The sequence below is a fragment of the Cinclus cinclus genome, chromosome 14 (genome assembly GCF_963662255.1).
Source record: "Cinclus cinclus chromosome 14, bCinCin1.1, whole genome shotgun sequence".
NCBI lineage: Eukaryota > Metazoa > Chordata > Aves > Passeriformes > Cinclidae > Cinclus > Cinclus cinclus.
In genome coordinates this window covers 7,490,538-7,517,108 of record NC_085059.1, presented here as the reverse complement: position 1 = coordinate 7,517,108, position 26,571 = coordinate 7,490,538, and the positions used below count along the sequence as shown (strand labels likewise).

Genomic DNA, 26,571 nt, shown 5'->3' with positions numbered 1-26,571 from the left:
AGGGATGGCCGCGAGCCCATGGTCACACAGAGCTGTCCCTGGCACAGGGATGGCCAGGAGCCCATGGTCACACAGAGCTGTCCCTGGCACAGGGATGGCCGCGAGCCCATGGTCACACAGAGCTGTCCCTGGCACAGGGATGGCTGGGAGCCCATGGCTGGGAGCAGGCAATCCTTCCCTGCCTGGGGCTGTGCAGGGCTTGGGGCTGTGGGGTCAAAAAACTGGGAGGTGAAAGAACTGGCACAACCCTGGGTTGGTCAGGGAAGCTCAATCTACAAAATGAAGACAGAGGCTCTATAAGGGCTTCACACTGAAGGAGAGAGGAGTAGTTTGAGTGTTGGGAAGAAATTCATTCCTGTGAGAGTGGTTTAGGTCCTGGCACAGGTTGCCCAGGTGAGCTGGGGATGCCCCAGCCCTGGAAGTGTTCAGGGTGAGGATGGACAAGGCTTGGAACTACCTGGTCTAGCGGAAGGGGATTGGAACTGGACGATCTTTCAGGTTGCTTTCAGCCCAAACCATTCCGTGATTCTATTATTCTTAATTTATTTATTTTAATAAGTTGTACTAAACACAAGATAATTGCATTACCAAGTCACTACTTTACATAGGGCTAAATCCTACTTTATAATCAACATATAAATTACCACCTATAATTTAAACTCGGAGTCGGTGCTTGCAGCAAGTGCTTTTTTTCCCGAGATGTGTCCCCCGCACTGTGCGAGTCGGGAAAGCCGCGCTCTGCCCAGAGTTGTGAGCGTTTTGCCTTTCGTATTTCAGTGCCGCACAGATACGTGTGAGTCCCCAGAGCTCGCATTAGTTTATTTGGCATTTTCCGGGGTGGGGGGGGGGGGGGGGGGTGGGGGGGGGGATGTTTTGCGGCCGCTGTTGCCGGTTCTTTTACCAACATCCCCATCCCTGCGAGCCGAGCGGCTCTGGGGCGTTCCCGCGAGGCGTTCGGGTGTCCGTAGCCGCGCTGACCGCTGTGTGTGTCCCCTGTGTCCGCAGCGATGCATCTCCTGGGGCTCAACTGGCAGCTGCAGCCGGCCGAGGCTCCGACCTTCAACAACGGGCTGCGCCCGCCCGCCGAGGACGGCCCGCCCGCGCCCCCTGCCGGCAGAGGTGGGTCCGCGCCGCGCCCCGACCCGACCCGATCGAACCGACCCGATCGAACCGACCCGATCGAACCGACGGGCCCGAAACCGCCCCGAAACGCCGCCTGAACGGCCAAAAACCGCCCCAAAACACCGCCTGAACGGCCAAAAACCGCCCCAAAACGCTGCCTGAACGGCCAAAAACCGCCCCAAAACGCTGCCTGAACGGCCAAAAACCGCCCCAAAACGCTGCCTGAATGGCCAAAAACCGCCCCAAAACGCTGCCTGAATGGCCAAAAACCGCCCCGAAACACCGCCTGAACGGCCAAAAACCGCCCCAAAACACCACCTGAACGGCCAAAAACCGCCCCGAAACACCGCCTGAATGGCCAAAAACCGCCCCGAAACGCTGCCTGAACGGCCAAAAACCGCCCCAAAACGCCGCCTGAACGGCCAAAAACCGCCCAAAACCGCCCCGAATCGCTGCCTGAACGGCCAAAAACCGCCCCGAAACGCCACCTGAACAGCCCAAAACCGCCCCGAATCGCTGCCTGAAAAGGCCAAAAAACCACCCCGAAATGCTGTCTGAACAGCCAAAAATCGCCCCAAAACGCTGCCTGAACGTCCAAAAAACCACCCTGAAACTGCCCCAAAACGCCACTTGAACAGCCAAAATCCTCCCTGAAACCGCTCAGAAACGCTGCCTGAATGGCCAAAAACCGCCCCGAAGCCACCCCAAAACCACCTGAAATGCCACCTGAGTGGCTATAAACTGCCCCAAAACCGCCCTGAAGCCTCCCCAAAAAGCTGCCTGAACGGCCAAAAACCGCCACGAAACTGCCCCAAATGCCACCTGAACCACCATAAACTGCCCCAAAACCACCCTGAAACACCACCTGACTGGCCGTAAACCATCCCAAAACCACCCCAAAATGCCACCTGAACCATCAAAATCTGCCCCCAAACTGCCCCAAAACGCCACCTGAACCTTCACAAACTGCCCCAAAACACCATCAAACCACTACAAACTGCCCCAAAACACCACTGAAATACCCTCAAATACCGCCAAAACCCCATAAATCGCCTCAAAACACCGCTGAGCTGCCACAAACCACCCCAAAGTGCCACCAACTCCCCCCGAAAACACCACCAAACTTCCCCAAAATGCCCCAAAACGCCACCAAACTCCCACAAACTGCCCCAAAACACTACTGATCCATCCCAAAATGGCACCAAACAGCCCCAAAATGCCACCGAACCCCCCAGTCCATGCCCATCCTCCCCTCCCTCAGCTCTTGGCGTGCCCGTGCTGGCCACGTGCTCAGGTGCTCATGCTGTCGTGTGGTTTCTGCTTTATGGCTGGTGAAGTGCTCACAGAAACGTGCTGTCTTTACTGGCTGCATGTTCTTTTTCCTGGTACAACTTAGAGATCTCGAAGAAAGAGGAGGCTGAGGGAGCTGGGGCTGCTCAGCTTCGAGAGGTGGCTGAGAGGGACCTCATAAATTGTGTAAATATCTGCAGGGAGGGCTCAGAGCATGGAGCAGGCTCCTCACAGGGGTTCCATTCAATAGAGCAGGAGGCAGCGGGCAGGAACTGATGCCCAGGAAGCTCCACCTGAACTTGGGGCAGAGCTCTTGTGCAGTGACCAAGCACTGGATCATATTGTCCCAGTCTCCCTCACTGGGGATATTCCAGAACCTTCAGGACACAATCCTGTTGTGCTCTGGGGTGACCCTGCTGGAGCAGAGGAGTTGGACCAGATAACCCACGGTGGTCCTTTCCAACCTGACCCCGTCTGGGATTCTGTGAAAGGCTTGATTTAGTAGAACTGCATTGTAGTGCTTGAGAGAAGTCAAGAACTGGCTTGCAGCCAGGGTCACATCCCTGGTTCTTCTTTCTCAGATGAATTCTAATAGCAAGCACCAAGGACAGCAGAATTTGACCTATGGTAAACAGTCTGTCCTGTGGTATTAATGTGAGATATTAGACAACAAACAAATACTTTCTTTTTCTCTTAAAGAAAAAATGTGTTCCAGAGGAGGATGACAAAGACATGGCAGTGAAAAGAAAAAATAGAACCAGAAATATTCTTAAACTGAGAAAACGTGTTAAAAAAAACAGAGAAGTTACATGTCACAAAAAAAGGGATTTTAATCATTTAAATGGAATGTCTTTTACTGGTGAGGTTCAGGGGTTTACTATATCACAGTAAGGTCTTCTCTGGTTATTACAAAAAAATATGGGGAGAAGGCAGAACAGAATGTTACAGTTAGACAAAGCACATGCCACACTTTAGTGTGCTGGGATGGTGGATGGCATGACTGGAACAGAAGTCTGGGCACCTGTTTTTTGTCAGCTGAAGAGTTCTGTTCAGAGGCTGAGCACTGTCTTGCTCTCAGGACCTGTGCCTCACGTTGAACTTGGTAATTACCAAAACAAGTGTTGGAAGCTAATGCTGACACAGGATACTTGTATTGGAAAAACAATCAGTTAAAATAGAGCTGGGAAAGGAAACTGAATTGTGCTTTTATGAGCTTGATCATTTTATGGATTTGCTTCTGTTTTCAGTAAATGGTGCTGCTGCTGCACCTCAGCTTCTCCATGTTTTCCATGGAGGGTCTAGTTTTGACTTCCTCCTTGTCATGAAATCCTACGTCGTGATGGTGCCAAAAACCTGAAAATTTTTAGACAAGTGTTCATTGGTTGGGCTTTCATCTCTGACTGGCTGTAGGTCAAAGTGCATGAGCAGCACATCCCTAAGTGCAAGGCAGAATGGCTGCGTTGCTGCTGAACTGCCTGCAGGTTGTGCACAGGTGAGAAACCCGTGGTTTTGGGCAGGAACCTGAGGAGCTCAGGTTGGCAATTACCATCATTTAGCAGACAACTGCAGGGCTTTAACCCCTTTCCCAATTCCCTCCCTGCAGCTTTTTGTTGCCATCTCTGTGCAAATATAGGGCAGCAGGACTGCAGAGTTGGAATGTGCTCATCTGCCTGGGGCACTTCAGTGCAAATTCTAGCAGTTTATCCCAGCCCCACTTTAATTAGCTTTGCGCATTTGAAGAGGCTGAGATGCTGTTTTGGGAGTGGTAACCTCCTGTAGAGGAGACGAGGAGCCAGAAATGCTGGTTATGTCTTAAATTGCTGCAGTTAGCTTTCCTCAGAGCATGTTGGAAAAGTTTACTTGTTCTTCTGACATTTTGTAGAAGGCTGCTGAAATGCTGGTAACGTGGGGGAAGGAGGAAGAACAATATTTAGGCAAGTAATCTTTCACAGTGGAATAAAATGAATGACAGGTTTGGATGAACACAAGGAATATCGAAAAGACAAATTCTCAGAGCAGAGAAGGGTGAAAAGTTTTTCTAGCTCACCTTTCTTTTTATTATGTCCAAGTTAATATTGCTATCCCAGCAGTTTTTAGGAAAGCCTCTGACAGCTTTTAACACAACAACCATTCCAAGGCTCTGGCTGTGGAGAGTGACCTTTCTATAATTGACAGAACTCAGAATGAAGCCATTCTTTTCAAAACATGGGTCTCCCAAAGAAACCTTTAACCCCTATACTGAGAAGGGCCACTTAAACACAAGCTGTGCCTACTCAGCAAGCAAAGCATTTTAAAGTAGAGCAATTTGAAAGGAGAAGGAAAAGAAAACAGGTATTCAATTTGATCTGCCTGTTCCTTATTAAGAGACTAAATTCTGGTAGGAAATAATAAAACTGCAATTTAAGAGGAATGTAAATTACTTTATTACTGCATTTTCCTATCTGAATGAAAACAAAATTCACTATTAAGATAACACAGTTTCAGGTTTTTTGTAATTACACACTACATCTCACTAACAGTGGGTATGTCTGAAAGGAGGAGGCAAGTGTAATGGGCAGAAAAATCCTCAGTGCTGCTTTAAAACTGCAAGTGAAGTCCACCATGCTGTGAAAGTTGTGTTCATCTAGGGATTTAAATTAGAAGACAAAAATTCCTTTCTTAATACAGATCATAAGGCAGTATTCCTTCAGAATGCATAAAACCCCAAAAATTGATACTACCTTGGAATTTCTACAGGGATGAGATAGATTTTAATGACATCAAAAAAGCTGTCTGAGAGTGAAGCCCATTTATCTTTCATGTATGTCTTATTGCATAAGGATAATGTTAGAATTTGTCTGTAATAAATCTAAATTAAGGGGGAAAGTGGGGGGAAAAGAAAACAGGCATGTTTGGGAATAATTATTTCTTCAAAAAGAAGTGAAATAGATGCCCTTATGGGATTTATCTATGCCTAAAATCTGTTAATCTGTGCCAAAAAGTTTTCTACATTTAAAATTATGTGGTGGGATAGACACATATTTCCATAAAATCTGTGTCTATGTGCTGTTTCCTTTCTAATTGACACAATATACCATAAATTCAACTTTTATAATTTCAGAGGACACCTAAGATAGCCTACAATTTATATGGAAATATCCAAACTAACCCCAGCTGAAAACACATATAAAGAATGCTTTGGTGTCAACTTTTTTCTTTAGGACATACTGTCTTTGATATGCTCACAAATTTAGCAGATTTTATAGTAACTCAAAAATGACTTAGCATTTTTTATCTTGATTGTTCGCTATAGTAATGTTCTAGAAAGCTGAAAAACACAGGAAGAGATTGTGATCTCTTATTCTAGAACCTCCCATTTTAAAAGACACCAGAAGTATTCGTGGCCAGCTGTGGAAAGACCACTTTAGGTACAATAAATACACTCACTGTTTGGAAGAAGTTGATATGAACTTGTGCTTTGAATACTCACATAATCCATGGTTTGCTTCTCTTTGGATGAACCAACCTGATCCAAGTTCATGTTCAGTTTGAGATATTTCACGAAGTCTACCACGGTGTATGTGGATTTCAGAAAGACTTTTTCAAAAATATTACAGTTATTAAATATTAAAATACTGAAGTGTAATGAAAAATACCTGTTTCCAGATATCAAATTCAGAATTGCAAATATAATGCTAATAATGAAATTAAGAAAGTTTAATTAGCTGTTAAATTCGGCTCCATCTCACTTGCTTTTGAGATGAGAGAGAGGAAAAACAGATTTCTACTGATGTAGCAGAAATTTTCCTTGGATGGATGTGGAAAGCTGAGCTCAGCAGTCATTGTAGGGCTGTGCAGGTTGTCTTCAGCTCTCTCCAAATGACGTTGAGATCTCTGCCAGATGCTGCAGCTGCAAGTCACATTTTGGTTTGCACACAAATTGTTTTCTGATGGTTAGGATCTTTTATTAGCAATGCAGCACACAGGCAATGCTAGAGGAGTAACAAAATTCTGGAATGGGGGGATCTGCCATCGTGACAGAGGAGCGAGCTGGGGTTCAGGTGCAAACAGAGCAGCTCCTGACTCGCTGCCTGAGTGAGGCACTGGTGCCAGCCTGCTGTGCTCCTGCTGAAACCCACCTCTCCTAAGAGAGAAACTCATCCCTCCTTAGCTATGGAAACAACATGAACCTCTGGGTTTCTACTATTTCCTGTCAGACGCTTTGAAACAATCAAAGTGTAATAACAGGCAATGTGTTTTAAATGTCACTTCTGTTACCTTCATTCGGTTTAATCAAGACAAGCCATCATTTTCCAGGTGGATTAATCTTATTAAGTAGTTATGTGGCTAATGTAATGTAGATCTTAATTAACACGTTAGCAAGCAGAACTATTAAGATGGAGGCTCTGAAGGCTTGCTGATGTGGTCTTCTGAAAATACACCAGACTCAAGGACTGTCTCAGAAAAGCAAAGGATTTGGCTAAATTCAAGAGAAGTTTCAGCTTTGTGGGTGTGTTAATGGTGATAGCATGAGTTGCTGTGTTCAAAGTTAGGTGATGAAGTTTGGTATGTGTCATCAGAGATGATTGTTAGCCCATTTAGAAATCCATACTAGTATGTATTTGCTCTTTGTGAAATGCAGTGAACCAACAGATCTTAATTTTATTTCAGTTATAAGTTGATTTTGATTCTGAAAGCAATGACTCTGGTGAAGCCATGCTCACATGAATGTGAAGACGTGCCTAAATGTTTAGGTCCATCAGGTGTGTCATATTTTACTAAAAGCAAGCTGCTTCATTTCACTGCTGCATTGACTGGCTGCAGCTGAGCCAGAGTCTTATGCAGACTTGCCACAATAGAAATTTAGGATGCTGACCAGACAACCTGAGGTTTTGGTTTTGCACCAGGATGTTTTCTTGGACTTCTGAAAGCTCATACCCTCAGAAGCTTCCTTCCTCCTCACGTCCCAGTACAGAGCTCATTGGTTCCTCAGCATCTGCAGCAGAGCTGAAGTTCAGATGTGCCACAGCAGCTCCTCCAGACAAACTTTCACTGCCTGGCTTTTTAGCTCATTGCAGCTGAGGGAATTTGTTTTGCGGTAGCAGTCAATCTATTGTACACATTCCAGAAATAATCTGTTCTCACCTGAGTCCTAGGGCACTTAGGTGATATTAGATAATTTGAAGGGTAAGCTCCTACAGGGAGTTGCCAGTATGGTAATAGTGCATAGCACTGATTTTTCCACTGGAGATATTTGTATGGAAAAGGCATTTTCTACTTTATTTTAGTTGTCTTTCTGGAGCAATAAGACTTGTCTCATCCTATAAGTAGCAAATTCACTTAAGGAAAAAAGTTAAACTGTTGTGGAGAACCATAGTAATTCTCACATGGTCTTTTTTTGGCAAAAAGACAGTGGAGTCTATGTTTATACTGAATAGTTTCCTTTACACAGCTGTACCATAAATTTCTTTAGAATTCCAAGTCATCTTTGAAAATCCCTGGCTATATAAAAAGAACAGAAAAATAAGCTAGATAGAAAGATAAGGCGAGCTATGTCTGTAGCAGTGATTTATAAAATAATACAGAATTACAGGAAAAGAAGGTAAAGAGGATGTAACCAACCCTGGTGGTATTTATGCCTTGTATTTAATTTGAGGTCATCCACATTATCTTGGTAGTCCATTTCTGATCCATTGGAATGGTTATTCTGCTAGGTATTTTTCAAGAGTGCCATCAAGATGCAATTTGCAGTCATCCCCGTGATAGAGGCACACAGTCACAGCACTAGAGTTAATTGCTGTTTAAATGTGGTGTCTGTAGTGTGACACTGCTGGTAGCCAGATTTCATTTTTATTTTTAATTTTAGCTACAGTGTGGGATACTGTAGTTATAAATAATCAAGTATATCTGGTTTCAGTGTAAATACAGCTCTGCCTCCATAGCTGACACTGCTTGACATCAGTTAAATTAAAGGCTGACTGGGCATGTCCCATCCACTGCCACCTTGAATCTGACCTCCAGCTCACAGATGAGACCTGCTGACAACTTAGCAGGGGGAGTTTGCATTGCTGTTGTCATGGATTGCCTGTCTGATAGTTTCAAAGGCAAATACTCTTGAATGCTAAAACAGTCTTTTCAAATGTATATGCCAAAATAGTAATTCAGCTGGGTAAATAAAACAGCAGTTTAAATGAGTAAGTGTTATTTAGTTGATGAATATATGTTTGACTGAGTGATTGAAATGGGTCCCCTGGGTAAGATGAAGAAGTATGATTTTAAGACTCTTTTGTAGATGTTTATAGAGAGAAAATGACAGGGAAAAAAATCAAGTATCTGTGGGGTTAAACATGGAACTTTACAACAGTCACCTACAACAGAGAGAATGGTCTTGGGATTCACTTGTTCACAGCAGTATGAGTAGTTTGGGTTAGTCTTTCTTCACAAATTTGTCAGTTTGTCACATCTGTAACTTCACTTCAATGCAGTTGATGCTCTTTGAATGGGATCTGCAGTGGCCCATCAAATGGAAAAGCTTCTAAAAATAGCTGGAGGGGAGTGAGTCAGGTGGCAAGATACATTCTCTGCATTAGAAGGTGAGGTCTGAAGGGAGCTTATAAAAAAGTTTGAGTCTCTAGTGACAGGGTTTGCCAGTGAAGCTGTTAGTGCAGAAAAAGGCATTGCAAATACCAAATCTAGGAATGATGGTCTCCTTTACAGGTTAAAAAAACCCCCAAACTTTAGCCTAACTAAGGTAGATTCAGTGGTCATATCTACTTTGCATTTCCTCTCTGTATTTCTATCCTGGGGAGGAAGGAACATGAAGAGGCCAGTGCTGAGATACCTCCTGTAAATATTTATATTTACTGCTCTGCCTTCCTCATCTTCAAGGTGAGAATTGTTAATAATTCTGTCATTGTTAATAATTCTGTTTTACAAGTAGGCATCTAAGAGCAGCCGGATCATGACCAGCTCAGGTGCACTGGCAGTATCAGAACAAGGAGCAGAACCAAAATGCTGTCACTAGTTTTGTGTCTCATAACAGCAAGGGTAACTCAGCAGGAATTTATGAGAACATGATTCAATAATGCATAATCTTTAGAGTTTATTGGTATCTTGTTGGATTTAAAACTTTATAAGTTGTTAGCTAAGCTTGCAAATATGAAACCTAGATTTTAGTATAACTCCAAGCGTTTCTGAATTTTGCTATTACACATTGTAACATAGCTCCGTAAAAATAGGATGTCATGAATTAAATTCTTAAAAGCAAAAGGAAAGAATCCTTTCAGCATCCCAGAGGTGAGGCAGCAGCTGTTCCTTGCAGATGTGGCACAGGCTGGGTATAGAGCATGCTGCACTACAGAAATACAGACTGAAAAGAGTCAGCCATCTGCCCCATTCTTTGCTGCAGGTTAAATATATCTCAATCACTTGTGAGAGCTGATCATCTAACCTGCTCTTAAAATCCTTAGCTGTGGTGAACCCTTGTCACAATTCCCTTCCTGGAGAGATTTTCTTAAGATATTCCAGGAGGAGTGGTTTGGAGAACCAGAAACCAGGTCATTTGTGTTGTAGAGCAAAATAAAAACAGATCCGTGGGGAGATGCTTCCAAGGATAATATCAAACTGAACAGAACAATTTCAGTGTTAGGAACCTGAGTCACATCTCTAGGCTCAGTAATAACTACTAATGCAATTGTCTTATCTGCAGTTTTCACCAATATTTATTTTACCATGATAACATCAACATTTTTATGAGAAATACAGAGAAATGGTCCTCTAGTAATTTTTAGGGGAAAGTCTGACACATAATATTTTTTTTTTTAACTTTTGCACGTTGAAGTAGTATGAATAGTTCTCCTGATGGCTGAAATTTTATCATTTCAGCTTAAATGATGTATTTGAGGATCCTTGAGTCCTGAATAATGCCCTTTCCCAGAGAGTAATACAAAGCAGAATTTTGGGTATTCAAAGGAAGTTGAGGCTTAGTTTATCCAGAAATACTAAAATTTGATTTTTTTCATTGGAATTAAATTTATTTACAAAGTTACAATTCTAGAGAATGTATACATAGTTAGCAAAAGCCATTGACCGTTTTGGAGTTGCTTTAATAGCCAGTGAAACTATAACTGCCAGCAGAGACTATTGTGGCCTTTCCATTCACATGGCCCATGCCAGCACTGGATAATAATAATAATAATTCCTGGAAATAGCTTTTCCTTTGACTGGCTGGCTATGGATATATTGCTCCTGAAGAGCAAGGTCCTTTAGATTGTGTCAAGGAGCCTTTTACAGATTAGATACAGCTGATGTTCATTAAAGAATGCTCAGTCTGCTTCCAAAGAAATTGTTTACAGCATGCTTTATAAGAATATTGAAACAATATTCATCATTTATTACCATATGTTGGAATTGTGGAGTAAATGTTCTCAAAGGAGGTGAAGGTGCCTGCAGTCTTTTGCTGACTTCACAGCCTGCCAATGATTCCAGTATAAAATGCCACAAGTGATTTTTGGTGTGTTCTCTGCCCCTGGTTCTCCTCTTCATGTAGATAGGTAAGAACTAATTTAAATTCTAGTGAGATGGTGCCTGCTTTCATTGCGATAGGAACCTTGAGATATCCTCTGTTTCCATTAGGAATTTCCATTTCCATTAGAAATGAAATCCTGTAGTTTCCATGAAGCAGGACATGTTTGGATCTGATTGCATTCTGTGATTCTGGTGGCTCTAAGGGCACATTGCTTAACACTCTCAGCCATTTTTCCTTTTTTGCAGCCTCTTGTTGCAGCTTCTTCTGCTTTTTCTTTGTTAGTGCTGTGATGTTATTGTACACCCATTAACATAGAAAATGAAAAAAAAAAAGTTGCCAAAAACTGTGTAGCAGTTGGTATTCAGAGCATTCTTTTACCATTTCAAAACATTGCCAACATAGTATCTGTTTCATTATGTACAAGTGTAAGTGCTGCTAACAGAGATAATTTAGAATCTATAATTGAAACCGTGCTTTTGCAGCTCTCTCAATTAAAGATAGTCAAGACAGAAAAGCTGTTACGTACTTACCTGCTGGAGTTATATGTTGTTCTGTGCCATCCCATTACCTTCATACAGTGCTGGAGTGTATTTCAAAAGTAACTTGCCATTTATTGAAAACAGCATTACACAACAGCAGAAAACTCCCCATGAAGTAAACACTGAGCTTTTTAATGCTGTCAGGTTGTATCAGAGGTATCATTATCATCCAGTCTATGGTAACAGTGGTATTAGTGATACCTTTACATTTTTGTGACTGTTAACAGATATTTTCTGTGGTTTTCTGGATTATTATTGTGTCTACTGTAAGAATTTTTAAATGGATTTCTCAGCGACTTGTTCAGGAACACAGAACACAGAATCAAGCATTGTTGCATATTGTGGCTTAAAAACACTGCTAACTCCATGTTCTGCACTCCATGTTTAAAATATGTGTAGCCTTAGAACCTGTTCAGTTGAGAACAGAAGGGATTTGCACCATATTTTAGAGTTGACTGTTTCATGGGCTGCAAGCCAGAGCACTCAACCAGAAAGGCCTTGTATCTTGTCTTCAATAATGCATGCTGAAAAACCAACAAATGATGTATTTTAACTAACCACAGCACAAGGGGAAAAGACTTGTAGATAGAACCTGCTTCAGGCAGAGAGAACTTAAAAGGCACTGCACTGAGTTGTGCTAACTCTGTTTCAAGGAGAGGATGCACATCAGAGTACAGAAATTGTCCTCTAAACCCTTTTGTGTGCATTGAATTTCTTCTGTCAACTCTCTTGTCTGTGACCTAAAGTCTATTGGACTACTTTAGTGAAGAAAAACATTGGTAATAAAAATTTGTTCAGTTCATTTAGATTGAAGCTCCCGTTCAGTTCACCTTTCTGGCAATTTTTTATAACCTGGTTGTGTACAAGATGCAACTGAAAAGAGCGCAGGGAGATTCACATGTGCTTAATTGACTCTGATGTTGCTGTTTGATCAGTGAGGAACAATCACAGAATTAAAGGGTTTGAGGGATTAGATGATTGCTGATGTTCCACAGAAAAAAAAAGGTTTACAGAGCTTTTTGCTTCAAATATAAGGGCCAAATACTTAGATACTGATTGAAACAATGAGGAGATTGCATCAGAATAAGAAAGTTACAGCTTGATTTAAGAGGTGTCGCTGCCACAGATGTTCATCTTGAATGAATAAAATTACCTGTATTAAAACCAGTTATCTCATTTGATTTATATTTGTTTTTGTTTTATAGGACCATGGGTCGGTAGGAATAGCAGCATAGATAGTGGAGAAACAGAAGTTGGCCACAGGGTCACCCAGGAGGTGCCCCCTGGAGTTTTTTGGAGGTCTCAGATCCATATCAGCCAGCCACAGTTCCTGAAGTTCAACATATCCTTAGGGAAGGATGCTCTTTTTGGTGTTTATATAAGAAGAGGACTCCCACCATCACATGCCCAGGTACTTTATCAATGTGTTTGTTGGCTTTGAATGTCAGAATGCAAAATCTAGGTCATCTTTGTTAGGTTCATGTTGGAGTTTACGGAATTTGAGTTTAGGGATTTCCTGAATTCCTTCATTTGTGATATTTGACTGAACCACCCTCATCTTAGTATTTTTAAGTTGTTACATACTTCAACAATAGATTTATAAAAGAAGTAATTATGTCCTTGCCATTGAAAAGAGGTTTTAAACTGCTTAAACTTGGCACGAACTGGGATAAAACTGTCCAGTTATCTGTGAGACAAAAATGGTAAGTTGAGGACCAAAATCTTTGATTAGACATAGGAGTAAAGGAGTGAGGAGGTTGATACGGGTTTATTACCTCTGCTTCTAAGAATTTGTGTGGAGGGAGCTTTGGCTGTGCAAAATTCATCATCTTACTGTAGTAAGCTGTTTTCCACTGTTCTGAGTTACTGAATGGGTGTGTTTGACTGGTAAGAAATCAGGATCATCACTGCACAGCCCAAAGAGGGGAGGACATGTGGTCAGTTTTCCAGGTTAGCATATGGTGTCCTGAAACTTGATACAAAGACTAAAAACATTGGGAAATTGCAGAGGGCTGTTGGCTGATTTTCAGTCATTTCCAGCCATCCAGGCAACACAAAAAATATATCTTCAGAGAATATGTTCCAGGGCGGAAGCCTTTCTTAAGAATGTTTTGATATTGGCTGTAAGGCTTCATTCAGTATGCTGTCTTGAGGGTGAAATTATGTCTGTGGATCTTCAGCTGTTTCAGTGAGGTAATGGTATAATTCACTGCACATGTCTCATTTAATTCAGAATTTTAGTGCTCACTTTCCCTCTTCCATCATGAATAGAATGGTAATTTAGTTGAGGAAAACAAACAAAAGTATAAATCATGAAATGAAATGAAATGAAATGAAATGAAATGAAATAAAAATTACTTAGGGCAACCAAAGCTCCAAAGCAATCATCAGAGTTTGCTATAAATACAGGTTAATTTTAATTTTTTGACTAAGACATGAGGGAGGTATGGCTGCATCTTTTACAAGAAATCCAGTTGAAAGTAGCTGGTAGTTAATTGTTGGGTTTTTTTTTTTATTCAGGATGAACTTTATATTGCAGTATATATTTGTTCTAGGTTTCATTAGGATGTTCTCATCTGAGAAGGCTCTGATCAGCCAGTGATTTTTCTTTCACTCCACCTCACATGGATAGAATAGAAATTTTGTGACCTTTCTGTTAAATCAAATAATTAGAAATATCATCTGTGTTTCCTCTTGAGCTGGATTCCTCCTCAGGGGACCTGTTTTCCAGTCTTCAGAGGAAGCAGTTCTAAACCTCTTCATAAGTGGACTTAATGAAATCAGCTGTATGTAAACTAGCATAGACCTGGTCTGAATCTGCAGTATAAACCAATTTAAACTTTCCCACATTCAGGCAGGGTCATGGTGCTTGTTAATTGGGTTTTACAGCAGGTGATTCCATGGCATTTTTGCCCAGCAATCAAAATTCAGACAAGCTGCAACCAAGAGAAGTTATTTTTAAATAAGAAAGGCAAGCTGTTACAGACCTGAGTTAGTGAAAAAAAAAAGCCTTGTTCTTACAGAAAGGAGCACAGTACTTTTGTATGAATGAAACCAGTCTGAAGTTGACACCAGACGATATTTTAAAATTGAAATTTAAAATCCTTGTTTCTGTAGGTTAGGGACATGAGCTCTAAAGCAGTGAACAGCTTGACAGTTCATCACTGATCAGTGCTCATACGTCAAGCCAAGTAAAATCCTTTGTGGGAACAAGTCAATAATCAGCAAATTAGGTACATGATTAACCTGAGACAACAAGATGCAGTTCCTGTCTGAGAGCCCTGCTGAGATTTAACCTTCTCAGTATTACTGTTTAGCAAATATTCCAAATGCCTGGTTTAGTCAGTCAAACTGATGTAGCTGTAAACTTGTCTGGATGCAGCCTGTGTGCCATGTGCATGGGGAGTGGAGCTCTGGAGAAGAGGCAGAAATGCAGTTTTGAGTGGCAAGCAGAGTACAAACAGGAATGCAGTGCTCCAGCTAGTGTAGTGCTGTGCAGAAATAACAAAATGCACATTGCAGGCTTGAATGATCAGTAGGAATTTAGCAGAAGAGAGTCATATTAATAGAATTGACAATGTATAAAAAGCAAACTGTAAATGTCAAATAATGCATGAAGTGACTCTACAGAGCTTACAGCAATTATGGTGTTGCTACATGCTGGTAGCACGTTCCAAATGATGCATGAAATGAGGTAACCTGAGAGGAACTTCCCTGGAATGTCTGGAGAAGGCAGTGTGTGGAACTGTATTGTTTTCATTTCCAGCAGCATGGTTTATACTTATGAATTTTTAATGTCAATATGAAAACTCTTTTCATTCAGATCAGGAAATGGTTTTATTTGGGAGGAAAAAAAAACAAATTTGGAGGGCAGGGGAGCATCAGTGTTCCCTTGGTTTTTAGCAGGTGCTCAAACAGTTTTAGGTGCTCTGAGCACCTCAAGAGTTGCCTGATGGCCACGGGGCTGGCCTGAACTGGCTGGCTTGTGACGCATCCAAATGTGGGAACAAACTGGTTGGTTGGCTGCCATCATGGGTGTCAGATGTTTCGTGGCTATATTTTAATGAATAATTACCAACTGGATTTTATGAAGGACTAATTTTAGAGCACTTTGCAAACAAGTTTCCCTGCCATATGTTTTCCTGGCTGCTTAGATCATACAAGGCTTTGGCACAAAGGCAAATGCTTGCCACCATGCCAAGCGTGCTCCCCCTCTCCTGTTGAATATGCATCCCTTATCGAGACAAGAGCTCTAATAGATCTTTCTTTCCAATTCCCAATCTCAAAAACTCCTCGGCATTTTGTGGAGACACGCAAATTGTTTCAAATCTAAGAAAACCCCTGAAGATTATGATGTCTCTCTGCATTTCCAGTCCCGAGCCCTGCGAGCTGTCTCTGCTTTGCAGTGGTCACAAGTGGCTCCCTTCCTCTGTGCCTGACTGGGCTCGGTGGGTCTGTGCAGTGCTGGAGTCACAACCACAGGTGTAAAGTTCCCAAACTGTTCTGCTGACTCCCCATGGTTACTGGGAAAAGAAAGTCTTTACTAGTCTATGAATAAAATGCACCAGAGGGTAGAAAGCCTTGAATGGAGAAATTATGAAAACAAATTGCCCAGAAAGAACTTAGCATGAGATTTTAGGTTTGTAAATAAGAGTGAGCAGTAGGATTTCAGTATGCTGGGTGGTAAAAATAAACAAACTCACCGAGAGAGTGAATTTGGAATTTGTTTAGGGATGTAGGCTGGCAAGTCACTTGCTTATATTGAGCTTTAATCATAGTAAGTACTCCCTGCTGCAAAATTGAACTCTGATGATGTAGTCATTTGGGATTTCTGCTGCATGTTGTTCCTGAGCAGTTTTAGCCATTTTTATGTGACTTTCAGCATGAAGCCAATTTCAGTATGAATCCATGAAATATAAAGTATCATAAAAAAATACAAAAAAGACAAAAATCAGTGAAACTTCCAAATTACTTCAGAGATTTAATTTGGTTTGACATGCCCATTCCCTAATTCATGTGATTTAGTGGCTTCTTCCATAGCAGTTGTGTGTGTGTGTGTGTTAGATTAAGAATTCCACAGTTGCTTTTTAATGATCATGAAATTACTTCTCTCCTTTTCCTAGATGGGTCTTCTAATCTATTCATATATGCCAGTAAGTAGCTTTAAAGCAAGAGCGATATCTTCAGCACAACACTATGTAAAAGTAATTAATCATGCAAGGGTGGTAAATCAGAAAATCAACAGGGCCATGAAAAGCAAAATGATGATTCAGCCAAGCATGCGAGGAAATTTTATCTGCTTGTGAGTTCACAGTGTCATCTTTGTGACCCTTCAGTCAGGGATTTTCAATTTTGGGGCACATATACCTAGTCCTAAGTGACATGTTAAGACTAATACACCAAGGGAACCACCAGCAGATGCATTGACTTCCTTCTCTTTTTTCCCTGCAGTCCTGAGCAATCCAAAGAGGGATAAAAATGTATTATTGTTTTCTGAATCACTTTGCACCAGTACTTCAGCATTCACAGAATTATCCAAATTTGGTCATTTTGCTTTCGCCTGGGCATTAAATTATTTGTCGTAGTTTGATTAAAGAGGGGCAATACCACTCTTAACTGTACCAAAGTTAAAATCATTGTGCCAAGGGACCTGCTCTCACTAGGTCACACCCCATCATCATGAAAAGAGATTCTGCAGCTAAAACTACTTCAAGCAGTTTCAGGCTGAAAACTCTTCCCCTTCGATCTGGCCAACTGCTGAGCCTTCTCTACTATATGAGGTAGAATCAGCATCAAACAGAGGGAGGCAGAGGAACCTGCCAGCACAAGCAGAGATGAACAGCATGTTGCCAGTGAGAAATGTCAGCTTTTATTGCTGCTTCCTTAGTTGACCCTTTGTGAACAATTGTTCTGAAGAGCACAATTTCTTTTTCCCAAGATGTTGCCCAAGTAATAACATTTCCCAAGGAGGTGATGAGTCTGTCCTTAACCTCTAACTGTTAGGCAATGGGCTTTAGCAGTCTTTCCAAATGCCATTGATTTCAAAGATAGATATATGTGTGTTTGGTACCTCACATATGCTGAAAGTTACTGGCACGCCAGAATTCTCTACATCTCTGGCATGCTTTGCTGTAATTCTACTAATTTATCTGATCTACCTTTCCCCATAAAAATCATATATGGAAAAAGGCTCAAGTGGATGGCAATCTGATATTGAGTGAAACTTTTTATTCCACTTCTCTTACTTTGTCCTTTGTTTAAAAGCATAGAATAATAGATAGAGTGGATAATGCACTCACTGTGATGATAGCTCTCAACATTAGTAGATTGGGGCTGAAATTACTCCCTGCCATGCATTTCCTTTGTGGAAAGGCTGCAAGTCAGTGTCAGTTCCACATGTTTACTAGCAAGCAATAGTTCTTCCAGACATTTCCCTTTGTTGTAAGGCTGAGCATACCAGGGCTCTATAATGCTGGTACAAAAGAGGTTTTCAGCTAGAGTGGTGAGGTTTTATCCCCCAGTTTTGGATAGATGTGATGGCACTAGAGTGTTAAATTTGTCTGTCTCTTTCACTAGAAGGGAGAATTTTCATTATTTCATTGTGTATCATGAATAATTTGCTAGGGCTCACAGTTAATGGAATACAGTGTGCAAGACAGCCTTCTCTGGACGTTTATTCTATTTAGGAGGCAAGGTTAAAGCTTTCTGTTTAAACTGAAAGCAAGGGAAGGTGAATGTTCTCTTGCAGCTGTTGTGGGCACAGCCTGGAAGTGTTAGAGATAACAGAGGCAAATGTAATGAAACTACTGGCAAGCAAGCACATACTATTACTGTATTTTATTGAACACATACATCTTTCTTTAGACATGTCTATCTATCTCTATCTACTCCTACACAGATAAATGTGTCTCAAACAAGATGTGTTTTCATAGGGGACTTGTTATACAGCTATCAAAAGATTAGATACATTGTTTTTGGTGTTTCTTAAGGGCTTCCCTTAGACAGGGACTATGAGATCCACTCAGTTGAGCTTGAGAGCTTCAGAATCACAGACATTAAAGACAGAAAAAAAACCCTATTAGGACAGCTAGCCCAGCTGTTTTGTTATGCAGAGTTATTCCCTGTTGTAGACTAACCAATATTTCTTCCAGTCCTGTTTAATTGTGGTATCTCCATTGGGAGGCTATTTACTGAGCTTAATAGATGGGAAGCTTATCTGACATTCATCTTAAATTTCTTTCTTTCTTTTTTAAGTTTCATGCCATTAATGGTGCCATCGCTCTTATGCTTTAAATAATCACTTGCTCTGTTTGATCCCTTTCTCAAAGATTAATGCAATGTTCTACCTGATTTGGAAGCCATCCAAACAGAAATTCTCAATTTTCCTTAATATAAGTTCAGTTCCCTTATTTGTGTTATTCCTTTCCATGCTCCCTCTGGTTTTTGTATCACACTTGCCCTGATTGTTCCTCGCACAACCTCAGGTAAGCAACTTTTACTCTGTGGTGTAAAACTTGTGCGGTGATGAGTTTATCTGGTGATGAGTTACATTAGACAAACACATTTCCTGTCTGTGCTATTCCCATTTCACATTCCGGGGGCTCCCATTCAATGACATGTCTGGAGTTACACCTCACATGTCATTTCCTCTTGCAAAAAGAATTTATTGCAGGCCTAGAAAAGGGTATGGGTCCCCTGGGTCCCTGAAAGCTGTGTAGGACACTAAAATCAGTGGGTCAAATAATAGATTTCAAGTTGTTTCTCAAAAAACATCCTGTCAGTTTATACATTTTATTATCACCTATGCAGAGGAAAGATGCATAATTTTAGGTCATTGTTTAAGAAAGAATAAAAGTCACAAAATCTCTTTCTGTTCCATGGTCACCTAGTAAATGTTAGTTTCACATTTCTTCCAGAAATGCCATTTTATAACAAGGTAGTGGAGAAAATAAGAGTCAGATTTTGAGCTGAAACATTCTGTATTCAGGTCTTTCTGTTTGGGGTTTCGTTTGTGTTCTCTTTTTTTTTTCCCTTTTTCTTTTTTTTTTTCCTTTTTTTTTTTTTTTTCTTTCCTCCTTGCAGTATGATTTCATGGAGCGTTTGGATGGCAAAGAGAAGTGGAGTGTGGTGGAGTCCCCTCGGGAACGTCGGAGCATCCAGACCCTTGTCCAGAACGAGGCTGTGTTTGTTCAGTACCTGGATGTGGGTTTATGGCACCTGGCATTCTACAATGATGGCAAGGACAAAGAGGTGGTCTCCTTCAGTACAGTCATTTTGGGTAAGTATTTCCACTAACTAGGCTTTTTTCCTCTGTGTTTATATCCTCCCTTACCCAAAGTAGTAATATTTTCCAGCAGTCCTCAGTACTTGGGCTGTTTGTCTTTATGTTATGCTGTGCATTTTTTTCTCAACACTACTCTGGCAGATAGTCAGTATTGGGGTACGCTGACTTTAATTCACTCATTTTTCTCTTAATATTTTAGCATTTCCCATGGATCTCGAGTTTAGTTTTGGAAAACAAGGCTCAGAAAAGTTCAGTGTGGTTTGAAGCATTCCCCAGCTAATATTCCCCTCCCTTATCTCTGTCATTGTGATACTTTTTATTTTGTTTCTCTGAAGAAGCTTCTTTACACCCAGGTGGAATAGTATCCAGCAGGAGAGCTGTTTAATCTTGGTGGAAAGACAGCTCAAGAAACTGATAGCTGCAAATGAGATTATTGTTTGCAGCCACCCTAGAGATTAAATGAGCCAGTTAATTAGCTGTATGTTGTTTTGCAGCTTACCACTCACCTAATAGTGAGTCATCTCCTCAACATGGCTGAAGAGCATCCAGCTGCAGTTTTGTCAGAATAGGATTACATTCGGTTGAAAATCAAACTGAGTCTAAATTGTCAAAGCTTGATTAGAATTTTTGACCTTTGAAGCTCTTAATGAACTTTGCTGACTATCTTTTCACAGTGGTATAACAAATTCCGAGGTATCCTATGTGATATTCTATCTTGGCTGGTGAAGTCTCAAATGGCACTGTGTTGTATAGATCTGTAACTCCTCTTAGTTTAGGGAAACTATAAAAAGTAAAAATGAGGTTTTCGATTTGATGAAAAATAGTCAGAGGTGTTTTCTAGTCATGCCTTATTAACAATATGCATCTTAGTTTTTTTTTCCTTTTACATTAGTATAACATTCAGTTTATTGGTCTAAAGGGTGAAGCTGGATAATCAATACTATCATTAAATACAAACATAATTGTTCTGCTTCCCTGAATTAAGATGAAAAAAAACCACTTTTCTATAAATGTTGGGAAAAATATATAATTTTTTTTTAATTTCTCCGTAGAAGGCCTTTTCCATTTCTCTAAAAAAAAGGGACGTTTGTGCTTCTATCTTGTTATGTCCCTGTTGTGCTTAGAAAACCTCAGGATATTATAAGCTGCCCTTTAAAGAGTTGCCTGGTCAAGGCTATAGCTTTCAAGAGCATCAAAGGTGTAATAGCCATGTAGGCTACTTGATAGAGCAATGATAGTAATTGAAATGAAATCTGGAGAAAAATATAGTGTTTTATCTGGTTCTACACACACCTTGTATCAGATGCTTCATAATGAAAGTCTCTGAGACAGCTGAACATCTCTCTAGTGTGGAAGAGGAGGAAGAATAACAGAAATTATGTTAACTCCCAGACAATGCTAAATTTTCCATGATTTTGAATACACAGAAAATGCTTTTGTGTGCCATGAAGCAAAATAATGAATAAATCTATAAACAAGCTTCTACATGAGATAAATTGATATCTTTGAGCATTACATTTCAATTTTTCTTTTCATTGTTTACATGAATCATTTCAAGAGGCCAAGCTAATGATATCTCTCTGAAAATTTGCTTTAGACATTTTGTATTTGTGTCCTGCAACTGTGAAATTAGATTTAAAGTTCTCCTTGAATCCTTTTATTCTTTACAGTTTAATTTTGACAAATAAAAATACTTTCTGTAGTTCTGCTAGTTCCAAATCCAAGTTTTCTTTTCTGTGTTGTACAGCTTGGTTTGGTGCCTGGGGCTGACAGAACCATTTCATTTGGAACCACAGGTCCCACAACAACAGGGAGTGATAGTGAAGAGTAATATTCCAATTAGATTTTTGTTCCAATAATTCACTGTTGAAAATATGTTCTGCTGAAATCCAACAGCTTTCAAATTAAAGTAATTTTAATAATTAATTTCAAAAATTGAATTTTATTTTTAGATTTTTATTATGCAAAGTAGTATATGCTTTATCCAAATGATAACAGAAATTGTGGCAGGTAATTATTTTGGTACAGCCATAGTGTTATCAGGCTGATGTGTCTACTCCTCTCATATTATTGAAGTCATCAACATTTCAGTCAGTCAGTCTAACTCTGATATTAAATTTTGACCTCTGTTCTTACAGAACTCTTCTTCATCTTCCTGCACAGCCACTTGCACCTTTTAAATTCATTTTTTTAAGGACTGAGTAGATCTGCCAGAGTAAAAGAGCTCCTCTTTGTCGTGTTAAGCTGATATTTTTCTTAGCTTAATTAATGAGGCTTTAAATGCCTGTAGAAGGAAGAAAAGACACAGTCCTTGGGATAATCTTGGGATAATAAAAAGTTTCCCATGGCAGAGTGGTTGCGCAAGAACAAAGTCTCATTGCAAAAGGGAGAGTGTTGATTTTCCTGAGGAAGCATTGTGTTTGCCACACAATATAAACTCAAGCATGGCTTTAGAGGTCTTAAGAGGTCCTGCCTATTTTTGAGACAGAGAATTTGAGCGCTATCAGAAGACTTTGGATTCTAATAAAGCCCAGAACTTAATATGTGACTTTAGCATTTTGCTAGATCTCTACACGTACTCATGCTGTCACGAAACTCGGTGCATGCTGCTTCACCTGAACTTTGTGGTCATATTGTTAGGGGTTGTACTTCTAAGTATTGAGGGCATATTAAAATGGAGAAAAATTCAGCAAGAAATCTGTAGCCTCAGTAGGAGCCAACCAATTAATGTGACTGTGATGCTTTAATTTCAGATTCAGTGCAAGACTGCCCACGTCATTGCCATGGGAATGGCGAGTGTGTGTCAGGTGTGTGCCACTGTTTTCCAGGATTTCATGGAGCAGATTGTGCTAAAGGTATCATTTTCCCTATATTTACAAACAACCACAGTGTGTGTCTGTGATCTATTGATCTACAGTGCCTTCTAGCTAACATGGGTTCGAGCTAGATTCAAATAGAACAATTTGCTTTTTTTATTCTTAGATCTCGAGTTAAATATGTTCAAGAGGAAGTATTTCCACATTTCCAATGAGCTTGTATAGCTATAGGCTGTTTTTGTAGCAAAGGTAGTAGTCAGAAATGGCAGAAAATACTTATTTTCTGGAAAAGTGGATGAATTTTCAACTCTTTCTGATAGTCATTAGCTGGTCTGGAAGAAAAGACTGATTGTCTTCATTCATAGAGTGTAGTACATATTCTGGCTTGCCTGAGCCTTACTTCTAGTACAAAGCATCTTTCTTGCATACAAAATTACTCTTTGACCGAAGGAACTTTGCCTTTTGTAGAAAAATAGGAGGTAGGACCTGATAAAATCTTAAAATAAACATTTAATGAAATGCCAGTGGTAAATTTTAACAGCTAAAACTGGGAAATACATTGCTAGCAAGGATTAAGAGGAAATCTAAATTACATAAGCAGATTGGCAGGATGTATTTGTGAAGTTTTTCTGGGAGTTTTGGATAGCTGGTTTAGCGAAAGGATTCATACAGGAGGACCTCCTTCGTTTGTACAGCCTGCAGCAAATATGTTGTCGAAATTCAGTGGCTTGGTTGTATTTCCCTCTGCCCCTGAGCACACTCAGAATATTTTACAGTTTCCTTCCTCCTTAGTTTGTGATATTTAGGCACGTTATCAATATGATGCTTACAGTTATTTTTCACGAGGTTGTTAGTGTTCCAAGGGGGAAAGCCTGGTGTTTGAAAGCTTTTTGAAATAATTTGAAGGGCCTTAGAAATTTGCTCATTTCTTCTTTGACTGCTGATGCAGTCGTGAGGAAAGGTCATTGTGCCCCACCTCTGCCACTGCTGCAGCATATCCGTGTGTCTATGAAATACTCCTTGAGTAACTGCTATAGTTGTACTGGAGTAAGTAATTTCTGGGTTTTGTCTCCACATATGGCTCCTGAAGGTGTCTCAGTACAAAAAAAAAAAAAAAAAAAAAGAAAAAAGCAAAGAAAAATATAGACCCGAAGGGCCTTGAAAAGCTAAGGCTGATATTTCAGCGCTTGCCCTGCTCATTTTACAGAACACTTCAAATAGTTGTTTGATTACCTGAGAAATTAAGACAGCTGGTAAATCTAGAGAGGAGATATCTGTGTTGCACAAAGTAAATGGTGTGATAACGTGAGCTATAAATACAGACTGACAGCTCTGTGCATTTCTGTGGTGCTAACCTGTGAAAGTGTGCATGCAGCGAGTGTGTGCTTCACTGCCACCCTTCACATCCACATGGCCATTTTATCAACTCATTTCCATTTTGAGTTGTGGAGCAATCCTGCATTGTCTACTGAACCTCTGTGTAGCACTGTATGCTGTGTTAGTGCTAGAAAATACTTCGTTCAGGCTGTGACAGATCAAGAGCTTTTTCATAGGGTGCTTGTCAAGCTGTATTTGTCAGGCTTCCCCTGCCCCTCAGTGCATTGCCTCCGCTTCCTGCTTTGTCCTTTCTGTGTTGTCTCTTTCCCCTCAAACGCAGAAATGGTTTCATGGAAGCTTCCTTCAGCTCTTGTACTCTTTTCTTGTCAGACATCGTGGTACTTCTAAAGAACAAAGAAGCTTGAAAAACTACAGCAAACGAGAACATGGGTGTGTTGGCAGAAGTGGTGTTTCTGTGCGGGAGCAGCTGCGCAGTGTTACCCTGAGAGCTGGGTGGAAGGGCTTTGCACCTCACCTGCTTCATGCTGCTCTCACTGCCACAGGTTTTTCTGCTTACTTGGATGCTCTTCATATGTGAGAGCAGTTTCTGGACGCAGAAATCAAAGTTGGGATTCTGTGCAGGGTAAAGCACAGTAAAATAAGAGAGACAATTACATCTTTTACATCATATTACATGTATAGACATATATTTAATGTACATCTACCATACAGTTAAATTTATATTTGAACTTTCACAAGTATGGAAGGATGTTTTTTTTTCAACTTGATTTTTTTTCAATTATTATTTCCCTACCAGTGCATCTTTAATATCTCATTTCTCTTCCATAAAATAATTTCAGGCAAGACTCAAACAGAGAAATGTGGAGAAAATGTGAACAAGCTGCTCAGATGGCTTTAAGAACTTGTCCATGCGGTAACAGTAGTCTGCAAGCTTCTCTTTGTGTGAACCCCAGGTCTGCTAGATAGGAAACATGATTCTTTATCCCACAGATGCCCTGTTCCAGGGCTGGTCCTGAGGCCACCAGAGGCAGTGAGACAGCAGGGGAGTCTCTGCCAACCATTTGCAGGCAGTGCACAGAGACCCCTCCATCCACTCCGTTCTAAAAGATAAGAATGAAGGAAAGCTGTGAGAGACAGTACAGATTTGACTTCAGATCCATTAGCTTCAAGAAAACACAATGAAAATTATTGGAAAGAGATGAACTTTTGGCCCAACCCACAGGCTGTAATATACTTTCATACCCTGATCAAAATGGAACTTCACCCTCTCAAACACTCCTGCCAAACACTGTGTGGGGTATTTCTCACTCTCATTCTGTGGAAATATCTTATTATCAGGTACTCAGTATCAGCAGATATACTCCATTCTTGTTTAGACAAGATTCCCTTTGGAGTTTAACCTTATTAGTGTTAAAGAATTCCATCTGACGTACAAAAAAGGTAATGATACATTTTGATCTCATGTGGATAAGATATGGCATACAAAGAAAAAGAAAATCTGATAATCAAAGGATATTTCCATGTGGAGATGTATCCTGATAAAGCAAGTGTGTACAGTTAAAGCCAGTGGAAGATTTGCTGTTAATTGAACTGCACTGTGAGTAACCTCTTTTCCACAATTACATGTAGGAGTTATTGGTGAAAAGTGATGCTCTTGCCAAGGATCAATTAAAGAATCAGACATGCAGCTGTGATTATCTTAATTTTTTGGGGTGTTGTCACCTTTTTGTATTCATCTCTGGTTTTCTGTAATTTCTGTGATGTAGCCACTGAAGTATATCAAGAAGTTCTTCTTGCTTAGAATTCTTGCTGTTTATGTCTGATCACAGTTTGGATTTTCAAGGTCTGTGGTGAATCTGCAGGCAGGCATCCTTCATCATGTCCTGCCTTTCACCACTTGGGAACAGAGTTCAATGTTACAATAAGTTGAGTTCCTAGAAGTGATTCAGACTTGGCTGTAATTTCATTTCATCTCATAAGATATTTGAAGGGCATGCAACTCTTCCACTCCTTTAACAAAACCACTTCTGAAGACTCTGTCAAATACTGTTTTGCAACTGTGAACAGAGCCTCCTTTAATTTTGCATTTTAAAATACTTGGATTTGCATCATAAGCATCTTTAGCTAATCTGAAAAGGTGAACAATGCACCATCACATGGGATTTCTACATTGATATGATGAGCATAGCCTGCTAAGAGATGGTGTCCAATTTGTGAAAGGACAAAAAGAGAGTCAAGTAGCTTATGTCAACTGCCATGAAGTTGCCATTTAGAAGATACTTCTAGCTGATTATGCAATTGTAATAAGAAACATGTTTAATATTTTAATCTAAATGAAATGAAGGCTTTTGGGTTTTTTAAAACCATAAATTTGTGTGATGTTGGATCAGTTGACTTTTAAATCTGATTTTAAGAATTCTAATTATTCAGATTTATGTTATTCGCAATTTCTTTTCCTGTTTTCCTTGTGTGGGTTTTTCATTATTTTATTTTCATTCTGTTTGTTTTTGGCTTACTGGCAAAGGACGGCGCCACTTTAATAAGTATAAAAAGAAGGGTAGGTTTTTTTAAATTTCTTTTTATTTCTTTTGAAACACCTATTTAGTTTTAAATAGTTACAAAGCTGTAAAGTGTAGTCTCTCTCTCTTTAAATTTATTCTAATGGAGTTGCTGTTT

General features: G+C 40.3%; 1 protein-coding gene across 5 annotated transcripts in view; it reads left to right on the top strand.

Moving 5' to 3' along the window:
• Positions 1 to 26,571, top strand: part of TENM2 (teneurin transmembrane protein 2) — a 480,855-nt gene that overhangs the window by 357,790 nt on the left and 96,494 nt on the right. For 3 of the 5 annotated variants that reach the window (XM_062502010.1, XM_062502009.1, XM_062502008.1), the window contains 4 exons: positions 1,006 to 1,119; positions 12,663 to 12,868; positions 19,540 to 19,735; positions 22,495 to 22,596. In XM_062502010.1, the coding sequence (XP_062357994.1) occupies positions 1,006 to 1,119; positions 12,663 to 12,868; positions 19,540 to 19,735; positions 22,495 to 22,596 (618 nt within the window). Of the gene's footprint in view, positions 1 to 1,005; positions 1,124 to 4,713; positions 4,744 to 12,662; positions 12,869 to 19,539; positions 19,736 to 22,494; positions 22,597 to 26,571 lie in introns of all 5 variants that reach the window. The other 2 variants (XM_062502012.1, XM_062502011.1) reach the window with 1 other exon arrangement.